This window comes from Caretta caretta, chromosome 2 (genome assembly GCF_965140235.1).
Source record: "Caretta caretta isolate rCarCar2 chromosome 2, rCarCar1.hap1, whole genome shotgun sequence".
NCBI classification, from domain to species: Eukaryota; Metazoa; Chordata; order Testudines; family Cheloniidae; genus Caretta; species Caretta caretta.
Genome location: NC_134207.1, coordinates 147,670,934 through 147,696,822, shown reverse-complemented (window position 1 = coordinate 147,696,822; position 25,889 = coordinate 147,670,934). Strand labels below are relative to the sequence as shown.

General features: G+C 44.5%; 1 protein-coding gene and 1 non-coding gene across 2 annotated transcripts in view; both read right to left on the bottom strand.

Moving 5' to 3' along the window:
• MAJIN (membrane anchored junction protein) overlaps positions 1 to 25,889 on the bottom strand; it is a 108,193-nt gene that overhangs the window by 49,292 nt on the left and 33,012 nt on the right. The window contains exon 6 of the mRNA XM_048837222.1: positions 24,853 to 24,962. Coding sequence (XP_048693179.1) covers positions 24,853 to 24,962 — 110 coding nt within the window. The remainder of the gene's footprint in view (positions 1 to 24,852; positions 24,963 to 25,889) is intronic.
• On the bottom strand, positions 1,466 to 1,584 carry LOC125633094 (U5 spliceosomal RNA). Its single transcript, XR_007355482.1, has one exon. It is a non-coding gene; the product is annotated as a U5 spliceosomal RNA (small nuclear RNA).

Sequence of the window (25,889 nt, the reverse complement as noted above, 5' to 3'; positions counted from 1 at the left end):
CTCCACCCCTCAGTAACCAAACTGGGGGTCAGGTTTTAGAACAGCTCGCCTGGGGGGAGGGATAGCTCAGTGATTTGAGCATTGTCCTGCTAAACCCAGGGTTGTGAGTTCAATCCTTGAGGGGGCCATTTAGGGATCTAGGGCAAAAATTGGGGATTGGTCTTGCTTTGAGCAGGTGGTTAGACTGAGATGACCTCCTGAGGTCCCTTCCAACCCTGATATTCTATGAACACAGTACTAGACCCTCAGTTATTGAAACAGTGGTCCCATTTTGAGCTGGTTGAGAAAAGGCATATCAGGCCATGAGGGATTCCAAGATTGGGGAGGATAGAATGCTGCTGCTAAGAGCCAAGAAAGTTCCAAAAGCAGGTGCTCCAGCTGGCCCAGGTAATACCACATGGGGGCCACCTGGGGAGAGAAATGACACTTGACAGAATGGCTATGCAGTTCTACTGGCTGGTGTCCATTCAGAGGTGTGAGACTTCTGTGTGTTATGCCCCGAGTGCCAATGGGCAGGGCTACTGCTATCATTCAAGGATTGTACTAAGATTATACACAATAAACAGGAGAAATGTGGGACCAGAAATCAATTAACCAAAATTAGTGTGTCAGAAACTAGGCGCAACTGACAGGCAAAATAATAAGAGGCTGTGCTATTCTGCCCATAACTCATAAGCACGGCCATACTGGGTGAGATGAATGGTCCATCTAGCCCAGTATCCTGTCTTCCAACAGTGGCCAATGCCAGGTGCTTCAGAGGGAATGAACAGAACAGGCAATTAACAAGTCATCCATCCCCTCTCATCCACTCACAGCTTCTGGCAGTCAGAGGCTAGGGACACCCAGAGCATGGGCTTGAATCCCTGACCATCTTGGCTAATAGTCATTGATGGACCTATCCTCCATCAACTTATCTAATTCTTTTGGCCTTCACAACATCCCCTGGCAATGAGTTCCACAAGTTGACTGTGCGTTGGGTAAAGAAGTACTTCCTTTTATTTGTTTTAAACCTGCTGCCGCCTATTAATTTCCTTGGGTGACCCCCGGTTCTTTTGTTATGTGAAGGAGTAAATAACACTTCTTTCACACCATTCATGATTTTATAGACCTCTATCATATCCCCCCCCAGTCTTCTCTTTTCCAAATTGAAAATTCCCAGTCTTTTTAACCTCTCCTCACTTCGAAGCTATTCAATACTTGTAATCATTTTTGTTGCCCTTCTCTGTACCTTTTCCAATTCTAATAGATCTTTTTTGAGACAGAGTGACCAGAACTGCACACAGTATCCAAGGTGTGGGCATACCATGGATTTATATAGTGGCATTGTGATATTTTCTGTCCTATTATCTTTCCCTTTTCTAATGGTTCCTAACATTCTGTTTGCTTTTTTGACAAAAGTTGCACTTTAAGGCCCTCATAAAGAGATTGTGGGAGGCAAAGCTGGTGCGACAGGGTCAGGCCACATGGCTAGAGGAGAGTGGTGAAGCCTCAAAAAATTGGGTAGAAACTCAGAAATGTTCCTCTCTATGGAAATCTTTAGTAAAAGATGAAAGATTTATACGATTTGTGGTGGAAGGCAGGTATATTAGCCCCAGGATAAGCAGGTCCCTTTCCCCTTGGTAACTGATCAGAGGTTACTCTAGATTAATTGGGGCTTGCCAGAACCTGTTAAATGCCTCCTCTCCAGCCAGATAGGAGCATGTGATCGACATTTTGGGAGGAAAGCACGCAACTGGAAAGCTGAGCAGTGAAGACACTGACAAGCACCAGAAGGAAAACCCCACAGGTACAGAGGCGAAGGGCAGGGGAAACCCTACCCAACAGGGTGAACAGCCGGAGCGGAAAGACTGAAATGAGTGCCTGGCTTGTTGCCACCACACCTGGAGGGGCTACCAGAGACTAAGAGGCTCCCCTCCTGCTCCCCCCATCAGGGAGGCCAGAAGGCAAGGTATATGGACAGCAAGCCCAGGGGCGTGGGGAAATTCGGAGGTAGAGAGGAAGTGGAAGCATGAAACTCACTGAGGCAGAGAAGGAGCTCTGTCACAATGGCTACAACACTGGCTGACTGAAAGAAGGGGAAGGAGAGAGCTTCACCATCATGGCTGCCACTCCCAGCATTTTCTGGGACCCTGGACCATCTTCATCCTAATCCTGAGAAATGTCCTGCCCAGAAAGGACCAGAGAGCGAAATACATATGACACTGCCACCTCCATTGGCTAAGGCTAAATCATGAATAGCACCTGGGATGCAACTTTGTCACCCTCCTCCCAGGTGTGTGTTTTCCCTTCCTCAACTAATTTCTTCTCTTTCCTATCCCTTTCTTTTTTCCTGTGGCTTAGCCAGCTACATTGCGTATTTTCTTGCAACACTGTTGTAATCCTGTGACCAGAAAGGCAACTAAAAGCAATGCCCTAAACAGACTGATGCTGGTACAAGTTTTCCAGGTCTCAAAGTGGCTAATAAAACCATGTGCCATGTCTGTATTTCTCCAGCAGTGAGGTTGCAAGTGAAAGTCAACACCAGATACAGAAGCTGCTTTTGTCTTTGCTTTTCTTCTCTCTCTCCTCGTGTGTGTGTGTGTGTGTGTGTGTGTGTGTCTTCTAGGAAATGGAATCAGACTTTAACAGCAGCAACAGCAGCTCCTGCCCATGTCAACTCACTTTTTCTCAAAAAGGACAATTAATTACCATCTAAGGGCATGGCTACACTTGCAGATGTAGAGCACTTTGAGTTAAACTCACCTTCGGAGAGCGCAGTAGGGAAAGCGCTGCAGTCTGTCCACACAGACAGCTGCAAGCGCACTGGCATTTGCGGCACTTGCAGCAGCATTGGGAGCGATGCATTATGGGCAGCTATCCCACAGAGCACCTCTTCCCATTCTGGTGCTATGGCTTGTGGGCAGGGGGTGCAGGGCATTCTGGGTCCTGTCCCAATGCCCCATGATGCATTGGTTAGCATCCCAGCAATCCCTGTGCTTCTGTACACATTTGGTGCCATCTTTCAATGTTTTTTGTACTGCATGCTCTGTCTTCCCTTTCAGTCTGTGGGAATGGAGCCCAAACTGCTGAGGAGTATGCTGAAGAGTCTAGCCAGCACGACACATTTGGCAGTCGACTTATTCCTTATGATCCAAAGTGACAGTAAGGGCTCTGACGATATCGACTCGAGTAACACATATGACACGAGTAACACATATGACACGAGTTTGCTTGTGGCACTCACGGACATGCTCACCACCATGGAATGCTGCTTTTGGGCTCGGGAAACAAGCACTGAGTGGTGGGATCACATAGTCATGAAAGTCTGGGATGATGAGCAGTGGCTGCTGAACTTTTGGATGAGAAGAGCCACTTCCATGAGACTGTGTGATGAGCTTGCCCCCACCCGTAGCACAAGGACATGAGATTGAGAGCTGCCCTGATGGTGGAGAAGCAGGTGGCTATTGCAATCTGGAAGCTGGTGTCATAAATATAAAGGGAAAGGTAAACATCTTTAAATCCCTCCTGGCCAGAGGAAAAACCCTTTCACCTGGAAAGGGTTAAGAAGCTAAGATAACCTCGCTGGCACCTGACCAAAATGACCAATGAGGAGACAAGATACTTTCAAAGCTGGAGGGGGGGGACACAAAGGGTTCTCTCTCTGTGTGCGTGATGTTTTTGCCGGGACCGGAGCAGGAATGCAGGTCAGAACTCCTGTAAAAAGTCAGTAAGCAATCTAGTTAGATATGCGTTAGATTCTGTTTTGTTTAAATGGCTGATAAAATAAGTGGAGCTGAATGGGATGCATATTCCTGTTTTTGTGTCTTTTTGTAACTTGAGGTTTTCACTAGAGGGATTCTCTATGTTTTCAATCTGATTACCCTGTAAAACATTTATTATCCTGATTTTACAGAGGTGATTCTTTTACTTTTTCTTTAAATAAAATTCTTCTTTTAAGATCCTGATTGCTTTTTCATTGTTCTTAAGATCCAAGGGTTTGGGTCTGTGTTCACCTATGCAAATTGGTGAGGATTTTTATCAAGCCTTCCCCACGAAAGGGGGTGCAGTGCTTGGGGGGACATCTTGTGGGGGAGACGTTTCCAAGTGGGCACTTCCCCTGTTCTTTGTGTAACACGGTGGTGGTGGCAGCGTTTAACCTAAACTGGTAAAGAATAAGCTTAGGGGGTCTTTCATGCAGGTCCCCACAGAGAGAGTTCAGAGTGAGGAAGGAACCTTGACAGCTGGCAACTCCAGACAGTTACGAATCGGTCGCTAACCAGTTTGGAGTGGGGAAGTCGACAGTTGGAATCGGGTTGATGTAAGTTTGTAGGGCCATTAATTGCATCCTGCTCAGAAGAACCATGACTCTGGGTAACGTGCATGACATTGTGGAGAGCTTTGCACAAATGGGTTTCCCTAACTGTGGCGTGGCAATAGATGACATGCATATTCCAATTCTGGCACTAGCCCACCTAGCCTCTGAGTAAGTTAATCGGAAGGGGTATTTCTCTATAGTTCTCCAGGTGCTTGTGGATCACCGTGGGCATTTCATTGACGTTAACGCAGGCTGGCCTGGAATCATAGAATATCAGGGTTGGAAGGGACCTCAGGAGGTCATCTAGTCCAACCCCCTGCTCAAAAGCAGGACCCATCCCCAGTTAAATCATCCCAGCCAGGGCTTTGTCAAGCCTGACCTTAAAAACTTCTAAGGAAGGAGATTCCACCACCTCCCTAGGCAACGCATTCTAGTGTTTCACCACCCTCCTAATGAAAAAGTTTTTACTAATATCCAACCTAAACCTCCCCCACTGCAACTTGAGACCATTACTCCTTGTCCTGTCCTCTTCCACCACTGAGAATAATCTAGAACCATCCTCTCTGGAACCACCTCTCAGGTAGTTGAAAGCAGCTATCAAATCCCCCCCCCTCCTTCTTCTCTTCCACAGACTAAACAATCCCAGTTCCCTCAGCCTCTCCTCATAAGTCATGTGTTCCAGACCCCTAATCATTTTTGTTGCCCTTCGCTGGACTCTCTCCAATTTATCCACATCCTTCTTGTAGTGTGGGGCCCAAAACTGGACACAGTACTCCAGATGAGGCCTCACCAATGTCGAATAGAGGGGGACGATCACGTCCCTCGATCTGCTCACTATGCCCCTACTTATACATCCCAAAATGCCACTGGCCTTCTTGGCAACAAAGGCACACTGCTGACTCATATCCAGCTTCTCGTCCACTGTCACCCCTAGGTCCTTTTCCACAGAACTGCTGCCTAGCCATTCGGTCCCTAGTCTGTAGCGGTGCATTGGATTCTTCCGTCCTAAGTGCAGGACTCTACACTTGTCCTTGTTGAATCTCATCAGATTTCTTTTGGCCCAATCCTCCAATTTGTCTAGGTCCCTCTGTATCCTATCCCTGCCCTCCAGCGTATCTACCACTCCTCCCAGTTTAGTATCATCCACAAATTTGCTGAGAGTGCAATCCACACCATCCTCCAGATCATTTATGAAGATATTGAACAAAACCGGCCCCAGGACCGACCCCTGGGGCACTCCACTTGACACCGGCTGCCAACTAGACATGGAGCCATTGATCACTACCCGTTGAGCCCGACAATCTAGCCAACTTTCTACCCACCTTATAGTGCATTCATCCAGCCCATACTTCTTTAACTTGGAAAGGTGCATGAGGCACACATCTTTTGAAACACTGGCCTGTTCAGGAAGCTGCAAGCTGGGACTTTTTTCCCAGACCAGAAGATCACCATAGGGGAAGTCAAAATGCCCACTGTGATCCTTGGAGAAACCACTTACTCTTTAATGCCATGGTTCATGAAACCCTACACAGGGAGCCTTGACAGCAGCAAGGAGCGGTTCAACAACAAGCTGAGCCAGTGCAGAATGACTGTGGAGTGTGCTTTTACCTGTTTAAAGGGCCACTGGTGCTCTCTGTATGGGAAGCTGGACCTGGCCGATGACACCATCCCCGCGGTTATACCCACATGCTGTACCCTCCATAACGTTTGTGAAGGGAAGGGTGAACAATTCACTCAGGCATGGAACTCGGAGGTTCAATACCTGGAGGCTGAATTTGAACAGCCAGAGAGCAGGGCTAGAAGAGGGGCCCAGCAAGAGGCTGCAAGGATTAGGGATGCTTTGAGGGAGCAATTTGAGGCTGAAAGCCTCCAGTAATGTCTGGTGCCCTGCACGGGAGTGAAGTGCAGTGTTTCCAATGTTAGTAGGAATCTGTGTTTGCTAGCTGACTTGCAGTGCCTGTTTCTTTCCTGGGCTAAGATATCTTTTACTTTATGCAATAATAAAGAATGTTTTCAAAGCTAAAAAATCCATTTATTGAAAAGAAACACAACTGCTTGGGAAACAGAAAGGGAAAGGGGATGGGGTGTGGTGGGGAACGGTACAATCACAGATTTGTGTATGTCGTGTTATCATACTCAGCCTTCCTGTCTGGAGTGCTGTGCAATAAGTGCTATGCTTCAGGGTGTCTATACTGCCTGGTGATGGGGGCTGAGTGCAGTGGGTAAGAGTCGTAGTTTTCAGGGCTAGGCGGTGAAGCTACAGGTGTTGGAGGTAGCTGGTGGCGGTAAGAACCCAGATGTTGGGGAAAGTGGTTTGGAGGTGACATGGGGGCACAAAGGAAAGAGTTTTGGGACAAGGGCTGCAGAAGGGGGTGGGCACGGTAGTGCTCCACCTACATGGCTACGAGCACCTGCATAGAGTCCGCTTGGCACTCCATTATGCTCACCAGGCAATCCGTGCTTTGCTGCTGGAGCACCATGCTTTTGTGCCGGCGCTTCTCATTCTGCTGGCGGATCCTCCTTTCACTGTCCCACCACTCCTGCACTTTTTGATTTTCATTACTTGAATGCTGCATTACTTCATGCAACATGCCTTCCTTGCTTCTATGTGGCCTCTGTCTGAATCTTTGGAGTCTTTTGGCCAGTGATGACATGGACAGCTGAGATCTCAAGGTTGCATCTGAAAAGGCAAAATGAAACACTTAACAGAGGCAGCATTGTTCACACCAGACAGAGCAATGATTCCCCCATACTTAAGGGCAAGCACAGTCTACACAATAGCATCATTTGCCCATCCCAAAGTAAGCGCACATAACCCACGGGAGCCCCAAAATGGTGAGTAAGCACAGGGTCAAGCATGACTGATTGTTTCATGGCTGTACTGTCCTCTGGGTTTCTGCACTTTGGGGAGAGCCAACAGCGGCAGTGGGCCATTATACTGAACACTGTCCCCACATTTTCTAAAGGCGTTCGTCCTGGAAGATATCTTGCTGCTGAGGGTGACCTGGGAAGCAAGGAAGGGTATTCTTCTGCTATGCGGCTTCCACCCTGGCCCATACGCAACTTGCCATTCTGCAGCAATGCCCCCCCCCCCCCCGCACCCCTCATGGCACAGTGGTGCGGACAAGTTAGCCTTACTGGGACAATTACCACAGTGGCTCTCCCGAGAAACCTGCGCAAGCGCGTTGCCCAAGTTCTGGATGAGACCTTTGAAGAGATCATTGATGCCGATTACCGCGATGTGAGAGAGCACATCAACACCCTATTCCGCATCTAGGCATGCATGCTAGGTCTCAAGCTGCAGTGGGGGAGGTTTAGATTGGATATTAGGAAAAACTTTTTCACTAAGAGGGTGGTGAAACACTGGAATGCGTTACCTAGGGAGGTGGTAGAATCTCCTTCCTTAGAGGTTTTTAAGGTCAGGCTTGACAAAGCCCTGGCTGGGATGATTTAACTGGGAATTGGTCCTGCTTCGAGCAGGGGGTTGGACTAGATGACCTTCTGGGGTCCCTTCCAACCCTTATATTCTATGATTCTATGCTGCCCTAACCCTTCTCGCCCAAGAGCCTGCACCAAATAACTTCCTTCCCAAAATAAAAGCTGCTTACCAGGAACCTCCTCTGGTGTTTGTCCTTCCCCAGGCACCAGCCACCGCAACTAGCTACCTTCCTCCTGGCTTGAGAACAGCTCCTGGCTCCAGGCATCTAGGGATTCCAGGTTGTCTTCCTCTACCTCAGCACCCTCACTCCTGCTTTACTCCTCCTCCTCCTCCTGCCTTGTTGCACTGGGCTCTGAAGTGTCTATGGTGGTCCTCAGAATGGAGGTGGGGTTGCCCCCAAGTATCGCGTCCAGCACTTTGGAGAATGGCAGATCGCAGGGTCAGCACCTTTTTGCCTTGCGGGCTTTGCAGTAGGCATTCCACAGCTCCTTCATTTTAATCCTGCACTGCAATGCATCCCAGTCATGGCTCCTTTCAATCATGTCCCTTAATAGCTGCCCAAAGGTATCCTAATTCCTGTGGCTGGAGCACAGCTGGGACTGGACAGCTTCCTCCCCCAAACACTGATGAGGTCCAGCACCTCACCATTGCTCCATACTGGGGATCGCCTGGTGTGTGGAGGCATGGTCACCTGGAAAGATTTGCTGAGAGCACTCCATGCCTGGCTAAGCAAACAGGAAGGGGATTTTCAAAATTCCCAGAGAATTTAAAGGGTGGGTCTGATGGTTGGTCACCTGAGGGCAGGGCAGTAGAGTTCAAAGTGATGACCAGAGTGGCTAGAACAGGCATTGTGGGACACTTCTGGAGGCCAATCAGAGCGCACTAACAGACCAGGGCATCCACACTGGTGCTGCGGCACTCCAGCAGGGGTGCACCAAACGTTATTCCACTTGCCGAAGTGGAGTACCAGGAGCGCTGTAGCCACGGAGTCAGAGCACTCTACATGCCTTGCCAGTGTGGACAGGTAGTGAGCTAGTGCGCCTGGGACTCCTTTAATGTGCTCTAACTCACAAGTGTAGCCAAGCCCTGAGTGATTGTCAAATAAGTTCCTTCTAAAGACTCTCTACAGCTACAGGGAAAGGGAACAAGTGATGCAGATAAAATAAAAATCTTATTTAATGTTTTACATTTCAAATGCTTTAATTGTTTTTCTTTCTTTTCTGTGACTTTAATAAAAGGTTAAAAAGATTTCAATAGTGTGTTTGCCACAATACTAACCAGATTGAGGTCTCTGTTTACCAAAACTTGAACCTTGTTTAAAACTGTTTAATGTTGGACAGTTTCAGGTTCATATTAATACCTTTGACCCTCCGGGCCCATATATTCCATCTAAATTAATATGACAGGGTCTGATCTGGTACCTTCCTTCCTGTTCAATATACTATAATATAGCAGCAGTGCCATCAGTGAGTACCTGCATGGCACATCCTTTAATGTGCAAAAGGAACACTCTGCATGGTAGATGGATTGCTCAAAGCCCCAAACACTGCTGACCACAGCCCCTGAATCTGGGAGTCTCCTAGGGAAGCTCCCCATCTGAGACAGGAGGCCCCTGTGACCAAAGCCAGGAAGGGTAAGGTTGCGGGAAAAAGAAATCTCTTTGCACACATTGCACATCCACCAATCCAGGGAGGACAAGGCACTTGCAAGCACATGAGTCAGCTTATCCAGCAGTGACATGAAGGATGGTAGACAGACTTCAACCATCTCTGCATGACTCTAAAATGAAGTCTGGCATGCTGAGTCACATACATGCAAGCTACCATGTGTCCCAGAAGTATCAGGCAATTCCTTACTGTTGTATGAGGATGCACCATGAAATCTTTGCACAAACCTCAAATTGTCTGAAACCTGGCTTGAGGTAAATACGCTCTTGCTGTGATGGAGTTGAGAACCAATCCTATGAATTTGATTCTCGGCACAGGGAGAAAAACTGACTTGTACTCGTTGATCAACCGGCCCAATGAATGGAAAAGGGACTGGATCTTCTTGATAGCTATTTCCATTTGACAGCTGGATTAGCTCCAAACCAACCAATCATCCAGGTGTGGATAAAACTTGATGCCCACCTTCCTGATAATGTGCTGCAACCACTGTCATGAACTTGGTGAAGGGGAGGATTATAAATTGATAATGAACATTTGCTTCAACAAACTTTAGAAATCTATGATCCAGGTGAATGGCCGTATGAAAGCAAGTATCAGAGGGGTAGCCAGGTTAGTCTGGATCTGTAAAAGTAGCAAAGAGTCCTGTGGAACCTTATAGACTAACAGACATATTGGAGCATAAGCTATTGGAGAGTTGTCTGGCAGCCTCCTTTTGGTAGTCAGACCTGTTCATGATGACAACAGCACCTCCTTTATCAGCCTTCTCACCAGCAACTACACACCGCACCATAATAACTCTAACTCAGGAACCAATCCATGCAACAAACCTCGATGCCAACTCTGTCCACATATCTACATCAGCAACACCATCACAGGACCTAACCAAATCAGCCACACCATCACTGGTTCATTCACCTGCACGTCCACCAATGTAATGTACACCATCATGTGCCAGCAATGCCCCTCTGCTATGTACACTGGCCAAACTGGACAGTCCCTAAGTAAAAGGACAAATGGACACAAATCAGATATTAGGAATGGCAATATACAAAAACCTGTAGGAGAACACTTCAATATCCCTGGACACACAATAGCAGATTTAAAGGTAGCCTTCCTGTAGCAAAAAAACTTCAGGACCAGACTTCAAAGAGAAACTGCTGAGCTTCAGTTCATTTGCAAATTTGACACCATCAGCTCAGGATTAAACAAAGACTGTGAATGGCTAGCCAACTACAAAAGCAGTTTCTCCTCCCATGGTGTTCACACCTCAACTGCTAGAAGAGGGCCTCATCCTCCCTGATTGAGCTAACCTCGTTATCCCTAGCCTGATTCTTGCTTGCATATTTCTACCTGCCTCTGGAAATTTCCACTACATGCATCCGACGAAGTGGGTATTCACCCACGAAAGCTTATGCTCCAATACATCTGTGAGTCTGTAAGGTGCCACAGAACTCTTTGCCGCTTTTACATATGGAAGCAGACATCATTTAAACTGAGGGCAGTGTACTAGTCGTAAGGATCTAGAGATGGAATGCAAGGGTAACCATGTGGAACTTTATCTTTTTTTATATATTTGTTGAGGTCTTGCCAGTACACAATAGTCTGAGGCCCTCTTGGACTTTGGAATGACAAAAATATCAGGAATAGAATTGCTTCCACTAATGTTTGAGGAGGTACTTCCTCCTGTAAAAGAGACTGAAATTCTTGAATGAGAATGGTCCCTGAAAATGGAGGGGGATGGAGGAAGTGATAGGGAAGGGGGAATCGAGGTAAACTGTAGTGTACACCTCAGTTTTACAGTGCAATCAATCTATCTGTTGTAAGGTAATGTGGATCCAAGTGTGTAGGAAGTGGGATACCTGCTGCCAAAGGGAGAAAAATCAGAATGAACAGTATGCTGGCCTCAACTAAAGAGTCAAATGGACTACTTAAATGAGTCAGTTTAGAGGTAGGCCAAGATTGAAGGAGGAGGCGGCAGTGGAAATGATGGTTGAAGACTCCTTCTTTGGTTGTTCTGGCTGCCTCAGTGAATAGAATGGATACCTCTGCTGGAACTGAGGTCGGAACTGCTTTCTCTTAGGCCCTGGAGTATAAATATTCAACAACTTTAGGGTTGCCCTAAGGTCTTCAAGAGAATGCAGAGCTTCATCTGTCTTCCCTGAAAATAAGTTTGGCCCTTCAAGGGGTAAATCCTCAATAGTTTCTTGAAGTTGTCTGTATACCAGAAGATTGCAGCCAACAAGTATGTGGCATAGTGACTGCAGTCACCTCACACATGCTGCTGAATCATCTCCATGTAAAGCTATTTGAAGGGACAATCTTGCCACATGGCAACTCACATTCATAAGTGCCCTGTATTCCACAGTAGTATCAACTGGTAATTTTTCAACAAACTTCGACACTGTGTCCTAGTTAGAAAAATCATAATGACCCAAGAAAGCTTGATAGTTTGCAATTCTAAACTGTAGCCCTAATGATGAATAAACCCTTCTTCCAAATGAATCAAATATTTTTGCATCTTTTTGTGAGTAGGTTTAAATTCATTTTGTCTCACCTTCTCATTCACAGCCACCACTACCAGATATCCTGGGCCTGGGTGTGAATAAAAATAGTCATTCCCCTGGGAAGGGTCTTCATATCTTTCATCCATGCTTTTGGCTGTGGGTGGCAAAGAGTAAGGATTGCCAAAGGATTCTGGTAGGCTCCAAGATTACTTCATTTATTTAAAGGCTCTGAAGAGTGCAAAATCCGCTAACTTATGTGGATCATCTTTCACCTGTTCCAGTTGTACACCCAGAGAGCTCTCTACTCTTTTCATAAGCTTGTTCTGTAATTGTCGTCAGGTACCAGAGATGATGATATGGAGACAATGGCCTCATCTGGAAAATATGAGGCATTTAAAAGTGACCTGATATGATGTTTGTTAGACCTCTCTATCAGATGGGCCCAGTACTGAAGGTAACAGTTTCTTAGTTGCACAGTACTGGGATCAGTACCAGGTAAAAATCTGCTGTCTTGAGGTACAAATTATTGTCTTATTTAAAATATATATCAATCATGTGGAATAAGGAGTAAAGAGAAAGATAATGAAATTTGCAAATGATACTAAATTAGGAGGAATTGCAAACATCAGTGAAGACAGAAAAATAATATAAAGACACCTAATAATATTAGAAGAGTGAGAAGAATATGAGAGTCACTTTGGGAAAACGTAAGTTAAAACATCTAGGAAAAAATAATCTGATACAATCAGAAGGCAAAATCTGGGAAGCAGGATGATTGTGGATAGCAAAATAAATATGCATTAGTTATTATATTATAGTTATGACAGAACGAGGAGTAATGGTCTGAAGTTGCAGTGGGGGAGGTTTAGGTTGGATGTTAGGAAAAACTTTTTCACTAAGACGGTGGTGAAGCACTGAATGGGTTACCTAGGGAGGTGGTGGAATCTCCTTCCTTAGAGGTTTTTAAGGTCAGGCTTGACAAAGCCCTGGCCAGGATGATTTAGTTGGGGATTGGTCCTGCTTTGATCAGGGAGTTGGACAAGATGACCTCCTGAGGTCCCTTCCACTCCTGATACTCTATGATTCTATAATTAGTAACTGATGAAACTCAAATGGTTCAGATGCTATTCTAAATAATATTCAAAATTCATGAATATGCAAGGGCAGGATATCTGGGTCCCAGTTCAGCAAAGCACTTCAGTATGGTCTTAAGTTTCATTGAAGTAAATGGGACTTACACTGAACAGGGATGGATTTAAGCAAGCTTAAAGTTATGCACTCACTTAAGTGCTTTGCTGAATTGAGGCGCTCATGGAAATGGGTTTTTAAAAGAACTGAAATTCTTTTAGCTTCCAAATCTGGACCAAATCTATACTACAAGAAAGAACTACAAGTGCTTGCTTGCTATTTTGGCACTTCTGCTTCAAGATCCAGCTGAAACCAGAAAGTGTAGAGGCCATGGCAAAATAAAAAATTCAGTTTGAGGTTTCAAAAAATAGCTATTTGTTCTGTAACTGTGGTTCTTAGAGATGTGTTGCACATATCCATTCCACTTCAAGGGTGTGTGCCCCCAGTGAACTGAAGCTGGAGCTTTTCCCCATTGTAGTACCCATTGGGGCAACTCATGCACCCTCCACATACTCATGCTGCTAGCCTATGGTATAAAGAGATGGTGTTGCCCCAACTCTCCCACTCAGTTCCTTCTCACCAGAATCCAGCAAGTTAGATTCCAATGTAAAAGAGGAGGAGGGTAGGTCATGGAATGGACATGTGCAAAACATCTCAAAGAACAAACAGTTACAGAATAGGTAAGTTTTTTCTTCCTTGTATGATTTACATATCCATTCCACTTCAGGTGACTTACAGTTCGACAAGGTGGAGGGTTTTAGCATCTGCCTGAACAAGGACTGCAACACAGCTCTCCCAAATCTAGCATCATCTCTTGAGGCTTGGGAGACAGCAAATGTCCAGTGAAAATGTGTACTGATGACCAGGTTGCAGCTCTACAAATGGCACTGGATGGATGTCTGAACCAAGAATACAGCTAATGCTGCTTGCGCTCTTGTAGAATGTGCTGAAACTCTCTCAAGCAGAGAAACCTTAGCGATGCATGCTATTGTATAACAGAATACAAGATGAAATCCAGGGAAATATTATTTGTGAAGAGACTGGATGACCCTTCATTTTGTCAGTGAAGCAAATGAATAGCTAAGGAGACCATTTGTTTAGTCCTCTACATGTAAAAAGCCAGTGAGCTGCCAACATCCAAAATATGTAGCCTGCCTCGTTCTTATGACAGTGAAGCTCAGAAGAAAGGTTGACAAGTAGATAACCTGATTAAGATGGAAGTGTGACACTACTTCAGTCAGAAATGCAGGATAAGGATGCCAAAGAAAGGATTATACAATATCATATTCATAGATTCTAAAGCCAGAAAGGACCACTGTGATCATCTAGTCTGACCTCCTATCTATCACAGGCCATGGAACTTCCCAAAAATAATACCTGAAGTTTAGCTTTAAGAAAAACATCTTATTTTGATTTTAAAATTGTCAGTTTGAAGGGTCATCAATTAATGCAAGTAGTTCTGCTATTCTCCTGGCCAAAGTACTTGCCACCAGGAATGCCACTTTCATGGAGAGACATAAAAAGGAACACAAAGCCATAGGCTCAATAAATGGACCCATTAGAGCCAACAAAACTAGATTTAAATGCCATGGAGACATAGGCTCCCTCACAGGTTGAAAAAAGTCTCTCCAAACCCTTCAAAAAAATCGCACAGTCAAGGGATTAGAAAAACAGACTTCCCTTCTATAAGAGGATGGAAAGCAGAAACAGCAACCAAGTGAACTCTTAGGGAACTGGTAGAGACCTTTTTCTTGTAGGTAGAGTAAATAATAGAAAATAAGGTGAAGTGAAAACTGTGAGGGAGGAATGCCCCACTTCTGACACCACATAGAGAAACTCCTCCATTCCATCAGGTAAGTGTATCTAGTGGATGGTTTTCTCCTGTTTAAGAGAACATTCTGAAGTGGGGGTTTTTACCCACAGAAGCTTATGCCCAAATAAATCTGTTAGTCTTTAAGGTGCCACTGGACTCCTTGTTGTTTTTGTGAACCTCTGAGGTTTCCTGGGACTATAACCACTGAGCATTCAATGCTATCAGCTGCATGCTGGATGGTTTGGGATGTGACCACTGATTCTCTGGACTACTGATTGTGGTTTTGTGAAATTATGTTTGAGGTCTGAGGTTGAGTTATGGGATCCCAGATAGAGAGACTCATGAGATCTAAGACCCAATGCTGATGAGGCCAGGCTGATGCTATCAGGATTATAATGTCATGATTGTGCCTGAATTTGCATATTACTCAGAGGAATGGGAGGACAAAAGTATATAGTAGTTTGTCTTTCCATGACAGCAATAAATTGTCTGATATAAATTCACAGATTCCAAGGCCACAAGGGACCATTGTGATCATCTAGTCTGACCTCCTGTATATCATGGGCACAGAACTTCCTCAAACTAATTCTTAGAGCATATCTTTTAGAAAAACATCCAAAAGTTGATACTTTATATATTGTAATCAATTCACCCTTTATCCTTCTCTTTTTTAAGTAAAATAGATTCAAAGAGCTCAATCCATTACAATAAGGCATGTTTTCTAATCCTTCAATTATTCTTGTGGTTCTTCTCTGGACTGCTTCCTATTAATTAACATCCTTCTTGAACTGCGGGCACCAGAACTGGACACAGTATTCCAGCAACAACTGTACCAGTGCCAAATACAGAGGTAATATAACCTCTCTGCTTCTACTTGAGATTCCCCAGTTTATGCATCCAAAGACTGCATTTTAGCCCTTTTGGCTACAGCGTTGCATGGGGAACTCATGTGTTGCTGATTATACAACATGACCCTCAAATCTGTTTCAGAATCTCTGCTTCCCAGGATAGAGTCCCCATCCTGTAAGTATGGCCAATGTTCTTAGTTCCAAGATATATACATTTATATTTAGCCATATATTGTTTGCTTGCACACTAAGAAATCCAGATCACTCCGAACCAATGATCCTGCCCTCTTATTTGTTTATCATTCTCCCAATTTTTGGGTAATCTGTAAATCGTATTAATTATGATTTTATGTTTTCTGCCAAGTCATTGATAAAAATTCTGAACAGCATAGGGCCAAAACCCAATCCCTCTGGGAACCCAGTGGAAACACAACACTTGATGATTCTCTGTTTAGTTACATTTTGAGAGCTATCAGTTAGCCATCTCTTAATCCATTTAATGTGTGCCATGTTAATTTTATATCTTTCTAGTTTTTTAATCAAAATTTCATGTTGTACATAGTCAAATGTCAGTGAGCTGTAGCTCACGAAAGCTCATGCTCAAATAAATTGGTTAGTCTCTAAGGTGCCACAAGTACTCCTTTTCTTTTTGCGAATACAGACTAACACGGCTGTTCCTCTGAAATATATCAACACTATTGCCTTTATCAACCACACTTGCAATCTCATCAAAAAAGATATCAAATAAGTTTGGCATGATCTATTTTCCATAAACCCATGTTGACTGGCATTAATTATATTACCCTCTTTAATTCTTTATTAATCGAGTCCCATATCAGACATTCCATTATTTGGCCGGGGTCAATGTCAGATTGGCAGGCCTATAATTATCCAGGTCATTCTGTTTACCCTTTTTAAATATTAACATAACATTAGCTTTTTTCCAGTGTTCTGGAACTTTCTCAGTGTTCCAAGATTTATTGAAAATCATCGTTAAGGGTCCAGCAAGCTGGTCAGCCAGCTCTTTTAAAACTCTTGTATGCATGTTATGTAGACCTGTAATTTTAAAGATGTCTAACTTCAGTAGCTGCTGTTTAACATTCTCCAAGGATACTAGGGAAATGGAAAGAGTGTTATCATATGATCTGACTATATCATCTGTTTTTTTCCCCAAAACCAGAACACGTCTGCCTTTTCTGCATTATTATTGATAATTCTACCATTTCCATCTAGTAATGGACCAATACCATTTTCAGGATTCTTTTTGTTCCTAATGTACTTTAAAATTCCTTCTAATTGTCCTTAACTCAACTAGCCATAGATTTCTCCTTGTGGGCCTTCACTTCCATTATCAATTTTTTACGATTCTTAACTTCAGATTTATATTTATGACTATCAACTTTCCCTTTCTTTGATTTGTAATATTTTATTTGTATTGCTGTTTTTGCTTCCCCTTGAAACCAGACTTTTTTTTAAAAAATCAATACTGCCTTCTTGCTCGATTGTGGCCTTTTGGGGATCTACTAAAGTGTTCTTAAACAATTCACAATCATCATTCACATTTTTCTAATTCTTCTTCCTAGCTCATTTGGCTCATAATTGTCTTCAACTTTGTGAAATTGGCCCTTTTAAAGCACCACATATATATCCCTGGTCTGGGCTTTATACTCTTCGCAGAATCTCTAATAATTGGTTTTCTGCCCCTTTATATCATGAGCTGGCAGCATGTGTGCGCAGGCAGCATGTATGCCACCCTACAGGTACTGCTATCAGAAAAATCTCTCCAGCTTCATTGCACTGGTTGCACACACACCTGAAGTGGAATGGACTCGTGTAATCACTTGACGAAGAACAAAGGTTACAGGTTATTTTTTTCATCCCAAATAGAGTGTGAATTTTCCTGACTTAGAAATGTGGAGCTGTGGTAATATTTTACATACACACACACACACACACACCTTGAAAGATCCCAAAGTACTTCGAAAACTATAAATTCAAATTGGAGATTTGCCATAATCCTTCAGTAGGTGGCAGCGTTTAGTTGTGCTGCCCCAGAAGCAGACCATGAAGCAGACTAGAACTCAGAGCCACAATATGTCCCTAATTTCTCCCTTGCTCTGGCAGAGAAGAGGAGGTTACTTACCCTGTGCAGTAAGTGACGTTCTTCGAGATGAGTGTCCCTGTGGTGCTCCATTCTAGGTGTTGGTGCGTCCCTGAGCCTTCGCCCTGAGATTTTTACAGCAGTACTCATACTGGTCACGAATGCACAGAGCTTGCCCTGCCGCTCTGAGTGTACCTTTATAGTACACATGCGTAACTGGTCTCTTCAGTTCTTTCTCTACAATGGAGGCTACCACAACTCCAAAGTAGAGGGGAGGAGGATGGGTAGTGGAGCACCCACAGGGACACTCATCTCAAAGAATGTCAGTTTGTGCACAGGGTGAGTAACCTCCTCTTCTTCTTCAAGTCCCTGTGGGTGCTCCACTCTAGGTGACTTAAAAGTGGTGTATCTCAAGGAGGTAGGAACTTTGGACTGGGTAGAAATGCAGTAGATAAAACAGCTCTGCCTAATTGCGTATCTGAGAGGGGACTCTGAGTAAAGGCATAGTGCTTAACAAAAGTGTGTTCAGAAGACCAAGTGGCTGCTTTACAGATGTCAGTCAGGGGAAATTTGCGTAGAAAAGCCACGGAGGTAGCCATCGATCTAGTGGAGTGAGTTCTAATGTCTGCTGGAGGTGTAACTTTTCGTATCTGATAACAGAGTTGGATACAGTCAGAAATCCATTTTGAAAGTCTCTGGGTTGAAAGTCTATAGGTGTCCCTCTGGATTGCTCCGCGATGGAGACAAAGAGTCTAGAAGAATTCCAAAAGGGTTTTTGTCATAAATATAAAGGGAAGGGTAAACCCCTTTACAATCCCTCCTGGCCAGAAGAAAAATCCTCTCACCTGTAAAGGGTTAAGAAGCTAAAGGTAACCTCGCTGGCACCTGACCAAAATGACCAATGAGGAGACAAGATACTTTCAAAAGCTGGGAGGAAGGGGAAAAAACAAAGGGTCTGGGTCTGTCTGTATGCTGCTTTTGCCGGGGATAGAACAGGAATGGAGTCTTAGAACTTTAGTAAAGTAATCTAGCTAGGTATGTGTTAGATTATGATTTCTTTAAATGGCTGAGAAAGGAACTGTGCTGAATAGAATGAATATTTCTGTCTGTGTGTCTTTTTTGTAACTTAAGGTTTTGCCTAGAGGGATTCTCTATGTTTTGAATCCAATTACCCTGTAAGGTATCTATCTTTACTTCTATTAAAAGTCTTCTTGTAAGAAAACTGAATGCTTTTTCATTGTTCTCAGATCCAAGGGTTTGGGTCTGTGGTCACCTATGCAAATTGGTGAGGATTTTTACCAAACCTTTCCCAGGAAGTGGGGTGCAAGGGTTGGGAGGATTTTGGGGGGAAAGACGTGTCCAAACTACATTTCCCAGTAAACCCGTTAGAGTTTGGTGGTGGCAGTGGAGATCCAGGGACAAAGGATAAAATTAATTTGTACCTTGGGGAAGTTTTAACCTAAGCTGGTGAAAGTAAGCTTAGGAGGTTTTCATGCAGGTCCCCACATCTGTACCTTAGAGTTCAGAGTGGGGGAGGAACCTTTACAGCTTTGTTCTATCCAAATAGAAGGACAAAGCCCTGTGTACATCTAGGGTGTGCATTGTGGATTCAAAAGAGTTCGCATGTGGTTTGGGAAAGGTCGGCAGGTGGATCAGTTCATTCATGTGGAATGACGAATGGACCTTTGGAAGAAATTTGGGGTGTAATCGAAGGGTAACTTTGTCCTTAAAAATATGGTATACAGTGGGTCTGCCACAAGAGCTGCTATTTCTCCTGCCCGTCTGGCAGAAGTGATTGCCATAGAAAGGTGTAAGAAGGAGCAAGTGGCTAGGGGTTTGAATGGTTGTTGAGTTAAGCAAGATAATACTAAGTGAAGGGGTAGGAGGGGTAGGAGGTCTAACGTCTGGGTATAGGGATTGAAGTCCTTTGAGAAAACGTTTAGTGATCGGATGAGCAGACACAGAGGTACTGTCAATTTTATCGTGGAAAGTTGTAATAGCAGCTAGGTGGACTTTGATGGAGCTAAAAGAAAGGCCAGATTGTTTGAGGTCCAACGGGTAGTCAAGTATAAGAGGAAGAGGTGCATACATAGGAGGCAGTTATTTAGTTAAGCACCATTGTGTAAATCGCTTCCACTTTTGGAGATAGCCGAAACCAATCTACTCGCACCACCTATGTAAGAGCACTCTTTGAACTTTATCAGAGCATGCTAACTCATTTTGGGAGAACCATGTAGGAACCAAGCTTTGAGGTGAAGCATGGACAGGTTGGGGTGGAGAAATTGGCTGTGTTGCTGCAATAGGAGGTTCGGAATGAGAGGCAATGAGATTGGTGGTCGAGTTGACATCCTGGTGAGGAATGGGAACCACAGTTGTCTAGGCCATGCCAGGGCAATCAGGATCACCTTGGCACGATCTGTTCATATTTTTGTCAGAACTCTGTGGAGAATCGGGATCGGGGAAAAGCATAGAGTAAGTTCCGGTGCCATGGAATCATAAATGCATCTCCCAGGGAGTGTTTGCCCAGTCCTGCTCTGGAGCAAAATTCGGGCATTTCGTGTTTTGCGCAGTTGCAAAGAGGTCTATGGTTGGGTAGCCCCAAATGCGGAATACATTGGTGATGATCATTTCATTTATCTCCCATTTGTGGTCCCAGGGAAAGCGTCTGCTTAATTCGTCCGCTGTAGTATTCATAGCCCTGGGAAGGTAGGCGGCTGATATCCGGATATTGTTCACAAGGCACCAGTTCCAGAGTTTCATAGCTTCTGTGCAAAGCAAATGAGAGCAAGCTCCTCCCTGCCTGTTTACATAGAACATACAGGCGATGTTGTCTGTCATCATCCGTACATGTTGATTCTGGATTAATGGGAGGAAGTGATGGCAGGCATTGCTTATAGCTCGAAGTTCCAGGATGTTTATGTGCAGGGAGGTTTTCGTTGGAGACCATAGCCCCCGGGGTTGTGTGATGTAACATGTGAGCACCCCACCCTGTGAGGGGTGTGTCGGTAGTCATTATTATGGTTGGAACCTCCTGGAGAAAGGGGACTCCAGAGCAGAGGTTGGAGGGAACTGTCGACCATAGGAGACAGTCTTTGACTCAGAAAGGTATGGATAGGGGTTTGTTTAGGGCATGCACATTGGGTCTGTAAACCATGGCCAACCAAGCTTGGAAGCACCTCATGTAGAGTCATGCATTTTGGACCACGAAAGTGCACAAGGCCATGTGACCTAGTAGTTGTAAACAGTCTCGAGCGGTGACTTGAGGACTGTTGCGAAGTTTTGTTGCCAGCTGCTTTATGGTGTTAAAGTGACCGGACGGGAGAGATGTTATTCCCGTCTGGGAATCGAGGTGTGCTCCAATGAACTCCAGGTGCTGGGTAGGAATTAATGTGGATTTGTCGTTGTTTATTTGTAAGCTGAGGGATAGGAAACAATTGACGGTGAGTTGAATGAATCGAAGCACTTCGTCGAGCATTGAGGCTTTGAGGAGGCAGTCATCTAGGTAAGGAAATATTATGACTCCTTGATTCCTGAGGTGGGCAGTAACTACGGCCAGGAGCTTGGAAAAAACACGGGGGGCAGTGGATAGGCCAAAGGGTAGTACCCTGTATTGAAAATGTGTCGAGCCGAGGGTGCGTCTGTGAGCTGGCTGTATTGTCACATGAAAACAGGCGTCCTGTAGGTAGATGGCTGAAAACCAATAGCCCTGCTCCAGTGCTGGGATTATGGTGGCGAGGGTAACCATTTGGAACTTTTGCTTCTTGATAAAATTGTTGAGCCGCCTGAGGTTGAGGATCGGTTGCCATCCCCCGGTTTTCTTTTCTGTTAAGAAATAATGGGAGTAAAACCCCTTCCCTCAGTGTCTTTCGGGCACAAGCTCCACTGCTCCCAATAGAAGGAGATGTTGTACTTCTTGCAGGAGCAGTTGCTCGTGAGAGGGGTCCCTGAAGAGGGACGGGGAGGATGGGTGGGTAGGAGGCATGGATAGGAAGGGGATGGAATAGCTAAGTGTGATGACCTCTAAAACCCACTTGTCGGTGGTAATGTTGTGCCATTGATGGAAGAATGGTTGTAGGTGGTGTCCAAAAGTAGGGACAGGCGGTGTAAGCACTGAAGTGAGAACATTGTTTTCGAAACCCTCAACCAAGGCTTCAAATCTGCTTGTTAGTCAGAGGGGGTTGAGACACTGCCATGGAATTGGGGCGGCGATGCTATTATCTGGGTCTCTGGCATTGTTGTTGTTGTTGCTGTTGTTGGTCGTGTGATCTCTGGAAGTGCTGGGTATATGTTGGGTAGTGTGGACATTGGTAAGATTGGTATCTATATTGTCGCCTTCTGGTCATAAAGGTTTGTATTCCTAAGGACCGGAGAGTTGCTCTTGAATCCTTCATTGAGTGAAGGACGTCGTTCGTTGTGGAGGCAAAGAGTTTGTCACCATCGAATGGAAGATCTTCAATAGTAGTCTGGACCTCTCGAGGAAATGAAGAAGAAGAGAGCCACGAATGTCAGCACATGACTACTGCTGTAATGGTGGATCTTGCTGCCGTATTGGCCACATCGAGGGCCACTTGCAAAGCAGTATGTGATATGATTTGTTCCTCAGAGATTAAAGCAGTGAATTGTGGTTTCTTTGCTTCTGAAATGTCCTCAATAAAGTCCATGAATTTGTTGTAATTTTTGTGATCATATTTTGCCAGAACGGCCATATAATTAGCAATTTGAAATTGTAGGGTGGAAGATGAGTATACTTTACATCCAAGCAGATCTAAACATTTACTGTCTTTATTGGCTGGGGTGGAGTGGGGATACTGGTGCTTATTCTTTTGGTTGACTGCGTCAACTACCGGTGAATTAGGCACTGGATGAGTGAAAAGAAATTCAGAGCCTTTAGAAGGGATGAAGTACTTGCGGTCCGTTCATTTGCAGGTAGGTAAGCTTGCAGCAGGAATCTGCCAGATGGCTTTGGCGGGTTCCAGAAGGGCTGGGTTGATCGGCAATGCAATCCTGGAAGAAGAAGAAGGCTGCAGGATGTCCGTTAACTCATGCTGCTATTCAGGAACCTCCTCCAGATTAATTCTTAATTCACTGGCCACTCTTTTGAAAAGGTCTTGAAATTTTGAAAAGTCATCTGAAGATGACGGGGGAGGAGGAAGCAGGGCTTCGTCAGGCATAAAACTGGGTCTACTGGGTTAGAGACAGGTCATGCCTGATTCTGCACTTGTGATGGTGCTGTCTGGTGACCAGCATCAGTGGCAGGTTCATGAGCTTGTGGTGCCAGGCCAGTGTCGGGCCTGGTTGAGGTGCCATAGTGAGTGTGGTCTCAAGGATAGGATGCCACGGGGCCCAATATTGCCACTGTGGTAGGAAGGGCATAGGTGGTGCCATCCATGGGTTTACACACCATGGGGCAGGATCCTGAGAGTAGGACGAGGTGATGTTTCTATGACCTCTATTAATTGGAGTCTGAGTATGAGAAACTTCATATGGTGAATAATCCTCCTAGAAACCAGCTTCCTCCTCACTGAAGGAAGGCTTTTTGGACCCTGGCTGAGCATTTGGCGAGAAGTAGGCATTCAGTAAGGGTGACTGCAGAATGAGTGACACAAGCAGGTCACTTGACTGCATAAATTGGAGTGCTGAAGCACCTGTGTGGTGAGGGCTGTGCGAGAGGAATTTGCTGCGATGAAAAGTTCCTCTGCACCTATGTCTTTAAAGTTGTTTGGCTGCCAGCCTGCTCAGCAGGTGTTGGTGCTGGTAGAGCAGTGACAGCCTGTGGGGGGTCACGCACATCCACATGTGTTGGCACCGCTTTCACCGCGGTGCCGAAAGGTGTCATCTGAGAGGCAGGCAACTGGAAGCCTGAAGCCTCGGCACTGGAGCTTTGTGCTATCACCGCAGCCACAGGCGGGTTTTGCGTGGTGCTGGAGGAGCCCGGCGGATCAAAATTGCTCAGCCAGGGAAGCGCTGGGAGGAGGCAGTAAACCTGCTGGGAGAAGCCTTGTCCCGTGAAGTTCGCTTTGCGGGTGACAGAAGGTGATTTTTTTTTGAAGTTTTCTTCATCTTCTTAAAGGCGGGGGGCTGTGGTGTGGAGCAGAGCCGGAATCAGGACCTAAGGATTTTTGCAGCAGGAGCAGCTTTAGCCTCAACTCCCTATCCTTTCGTGCCCTAGACTTAAGTTTGGTGCAGTGGGGACATTTTGGGGGGATGTGGGACTCCCCCAAACATTTTATTCATTTTGAATGGCCATCTGACAGAGGGATGGCATCCTTACAATTAGAGCAGCGCTTAAAGCCTGGGGAGCCAGGCACATCGGAAGCGGCTGCGCTGACAGGAACTAAGACTTTTTTTTCTTTTCTTTTATTTAAGAGAGAAACTAACACACAGTACTGGTAACATTAATAACTAACACTATTGGTAACAAATTAACTATCTAAAAGGGTAAGAGTAACAAGGGAGAAAAAGTTTTCTAACAAATCTGCTGAGCTCCATCTCAGGCCAGGGATGGTAGAGAAGGAATTGAGGAGACTGGTCGCGCACCTGTACTATAAAGATACACTCGGAGGGCAGAGGGGGGCAAGTTCTGCGTGTGCGCGACTGGTACAAGTACTGCTGTAAAAATCTCCGAGAGAAGGCGAAGGGACGCACCAACACCTAGAGTGGAGCACCCACAGGGACAGCTCTCGAAAAAGTAATCTTTACCAGTCCTTTACATAGTGAAGAATGCTTGTCCTTCTGCACCAACTCAGCTGTGCTGGCTGGTTAGAAGGGGCAGTAGTGGCTCCTTCTCCCCTCTGGAGTGCTACTTATAATATGGGTAGCTAGTGCAGAGGAATAAAAGAGGAGCCTTATGTCCCCCTTACTCTCCTGCAAGGAAACATAAAGGAAGTAACAATCTTGCCCTAAATACAGATACATCCAATGAAATGCAGGTGGAAGGTTAAAAACCAACTGGAACAACAGACTGCACAACAATGGAATCATGGGAAGTCTAATGATATATTAAAACTGTAAAATGTTAACACTTGAGGAATACTAACAAGCTTTTTTAGTCAACTAACCTATCCATACATGGCTTTGCATATGAAATTTCTGTTGGGTCTTCCACTCTTCTCCACTTCACTGTTGCTTCTGTTTCAACATTTTCTATCATTTCAATTCTATCCTTGACCTTTAAAATATATCAAACTTTAAATGTTTCTGTTCTTTTTATTTTTAATATAAAAACTCATTTTCCAAGAAAAATATAAATATAAGCTAATCATTTTACTTTTACTGAGTCAGCTTTGTATTTATCTTTTATAAATGCCTGGCTCTCTATTTTTAAATAGAAATATTAATTTAAATTTAAACATCAACTGAGTGATTGTATACTTATATTATTTCACAGAACTTTCAAAATATAACACATGATGGAAACCCAGTAACCATTAATGGTCAAAATATTAAGCTCTCTAGCCAAACAAAAAAGACAAGACACTCCAGACAACCATGTTCAAAACTGCTTAACACAGAGAGTTGCTATGATATGGGATTTTAGAGGTGGTGGGAACAGAGAGTAAGGGCCTGATTTTTGAAGTCTTTCAGTTGCCTAAAGATGCAGATAGGCACCTAATGGGATTTTCAAAAGCACATGTGCATTGATTTCAACATGAGTTAGGTGCCTAAATACTTCTGAAAATCCCACTAGGCATGTTTCTGCATCTTTAGGCACCTAAGTACCTTTAAAAATCTGGGCCTAAGGCCCCACTCCTACAAAGCACTTCAGAATTAGCTTAATGTTTTCCTCTAATGTACAACATACTTAGTATTTAGGAAAGAACTTCATTATTTTAAAAATATTTACTGAAAGGCAGATTCAACTTATGGAGGAAAACCATTTAACAGACCAATTTAGAGTCAATTTTGGACTTGTGTATTAATCTTTGTACAAAATATGCCTTGTAAGATACCATTTAAAATTAATAACTCACTGGTCAATAATGTCATCGTGAAATGTATGTGGCAACATTATATGTAAAGTTATAAACAAATTGAAATTAGGTCTGATGTGTTTACCAGGCAAGTCTGAGTAAACTAGTTTCTCAAACACGAAAGA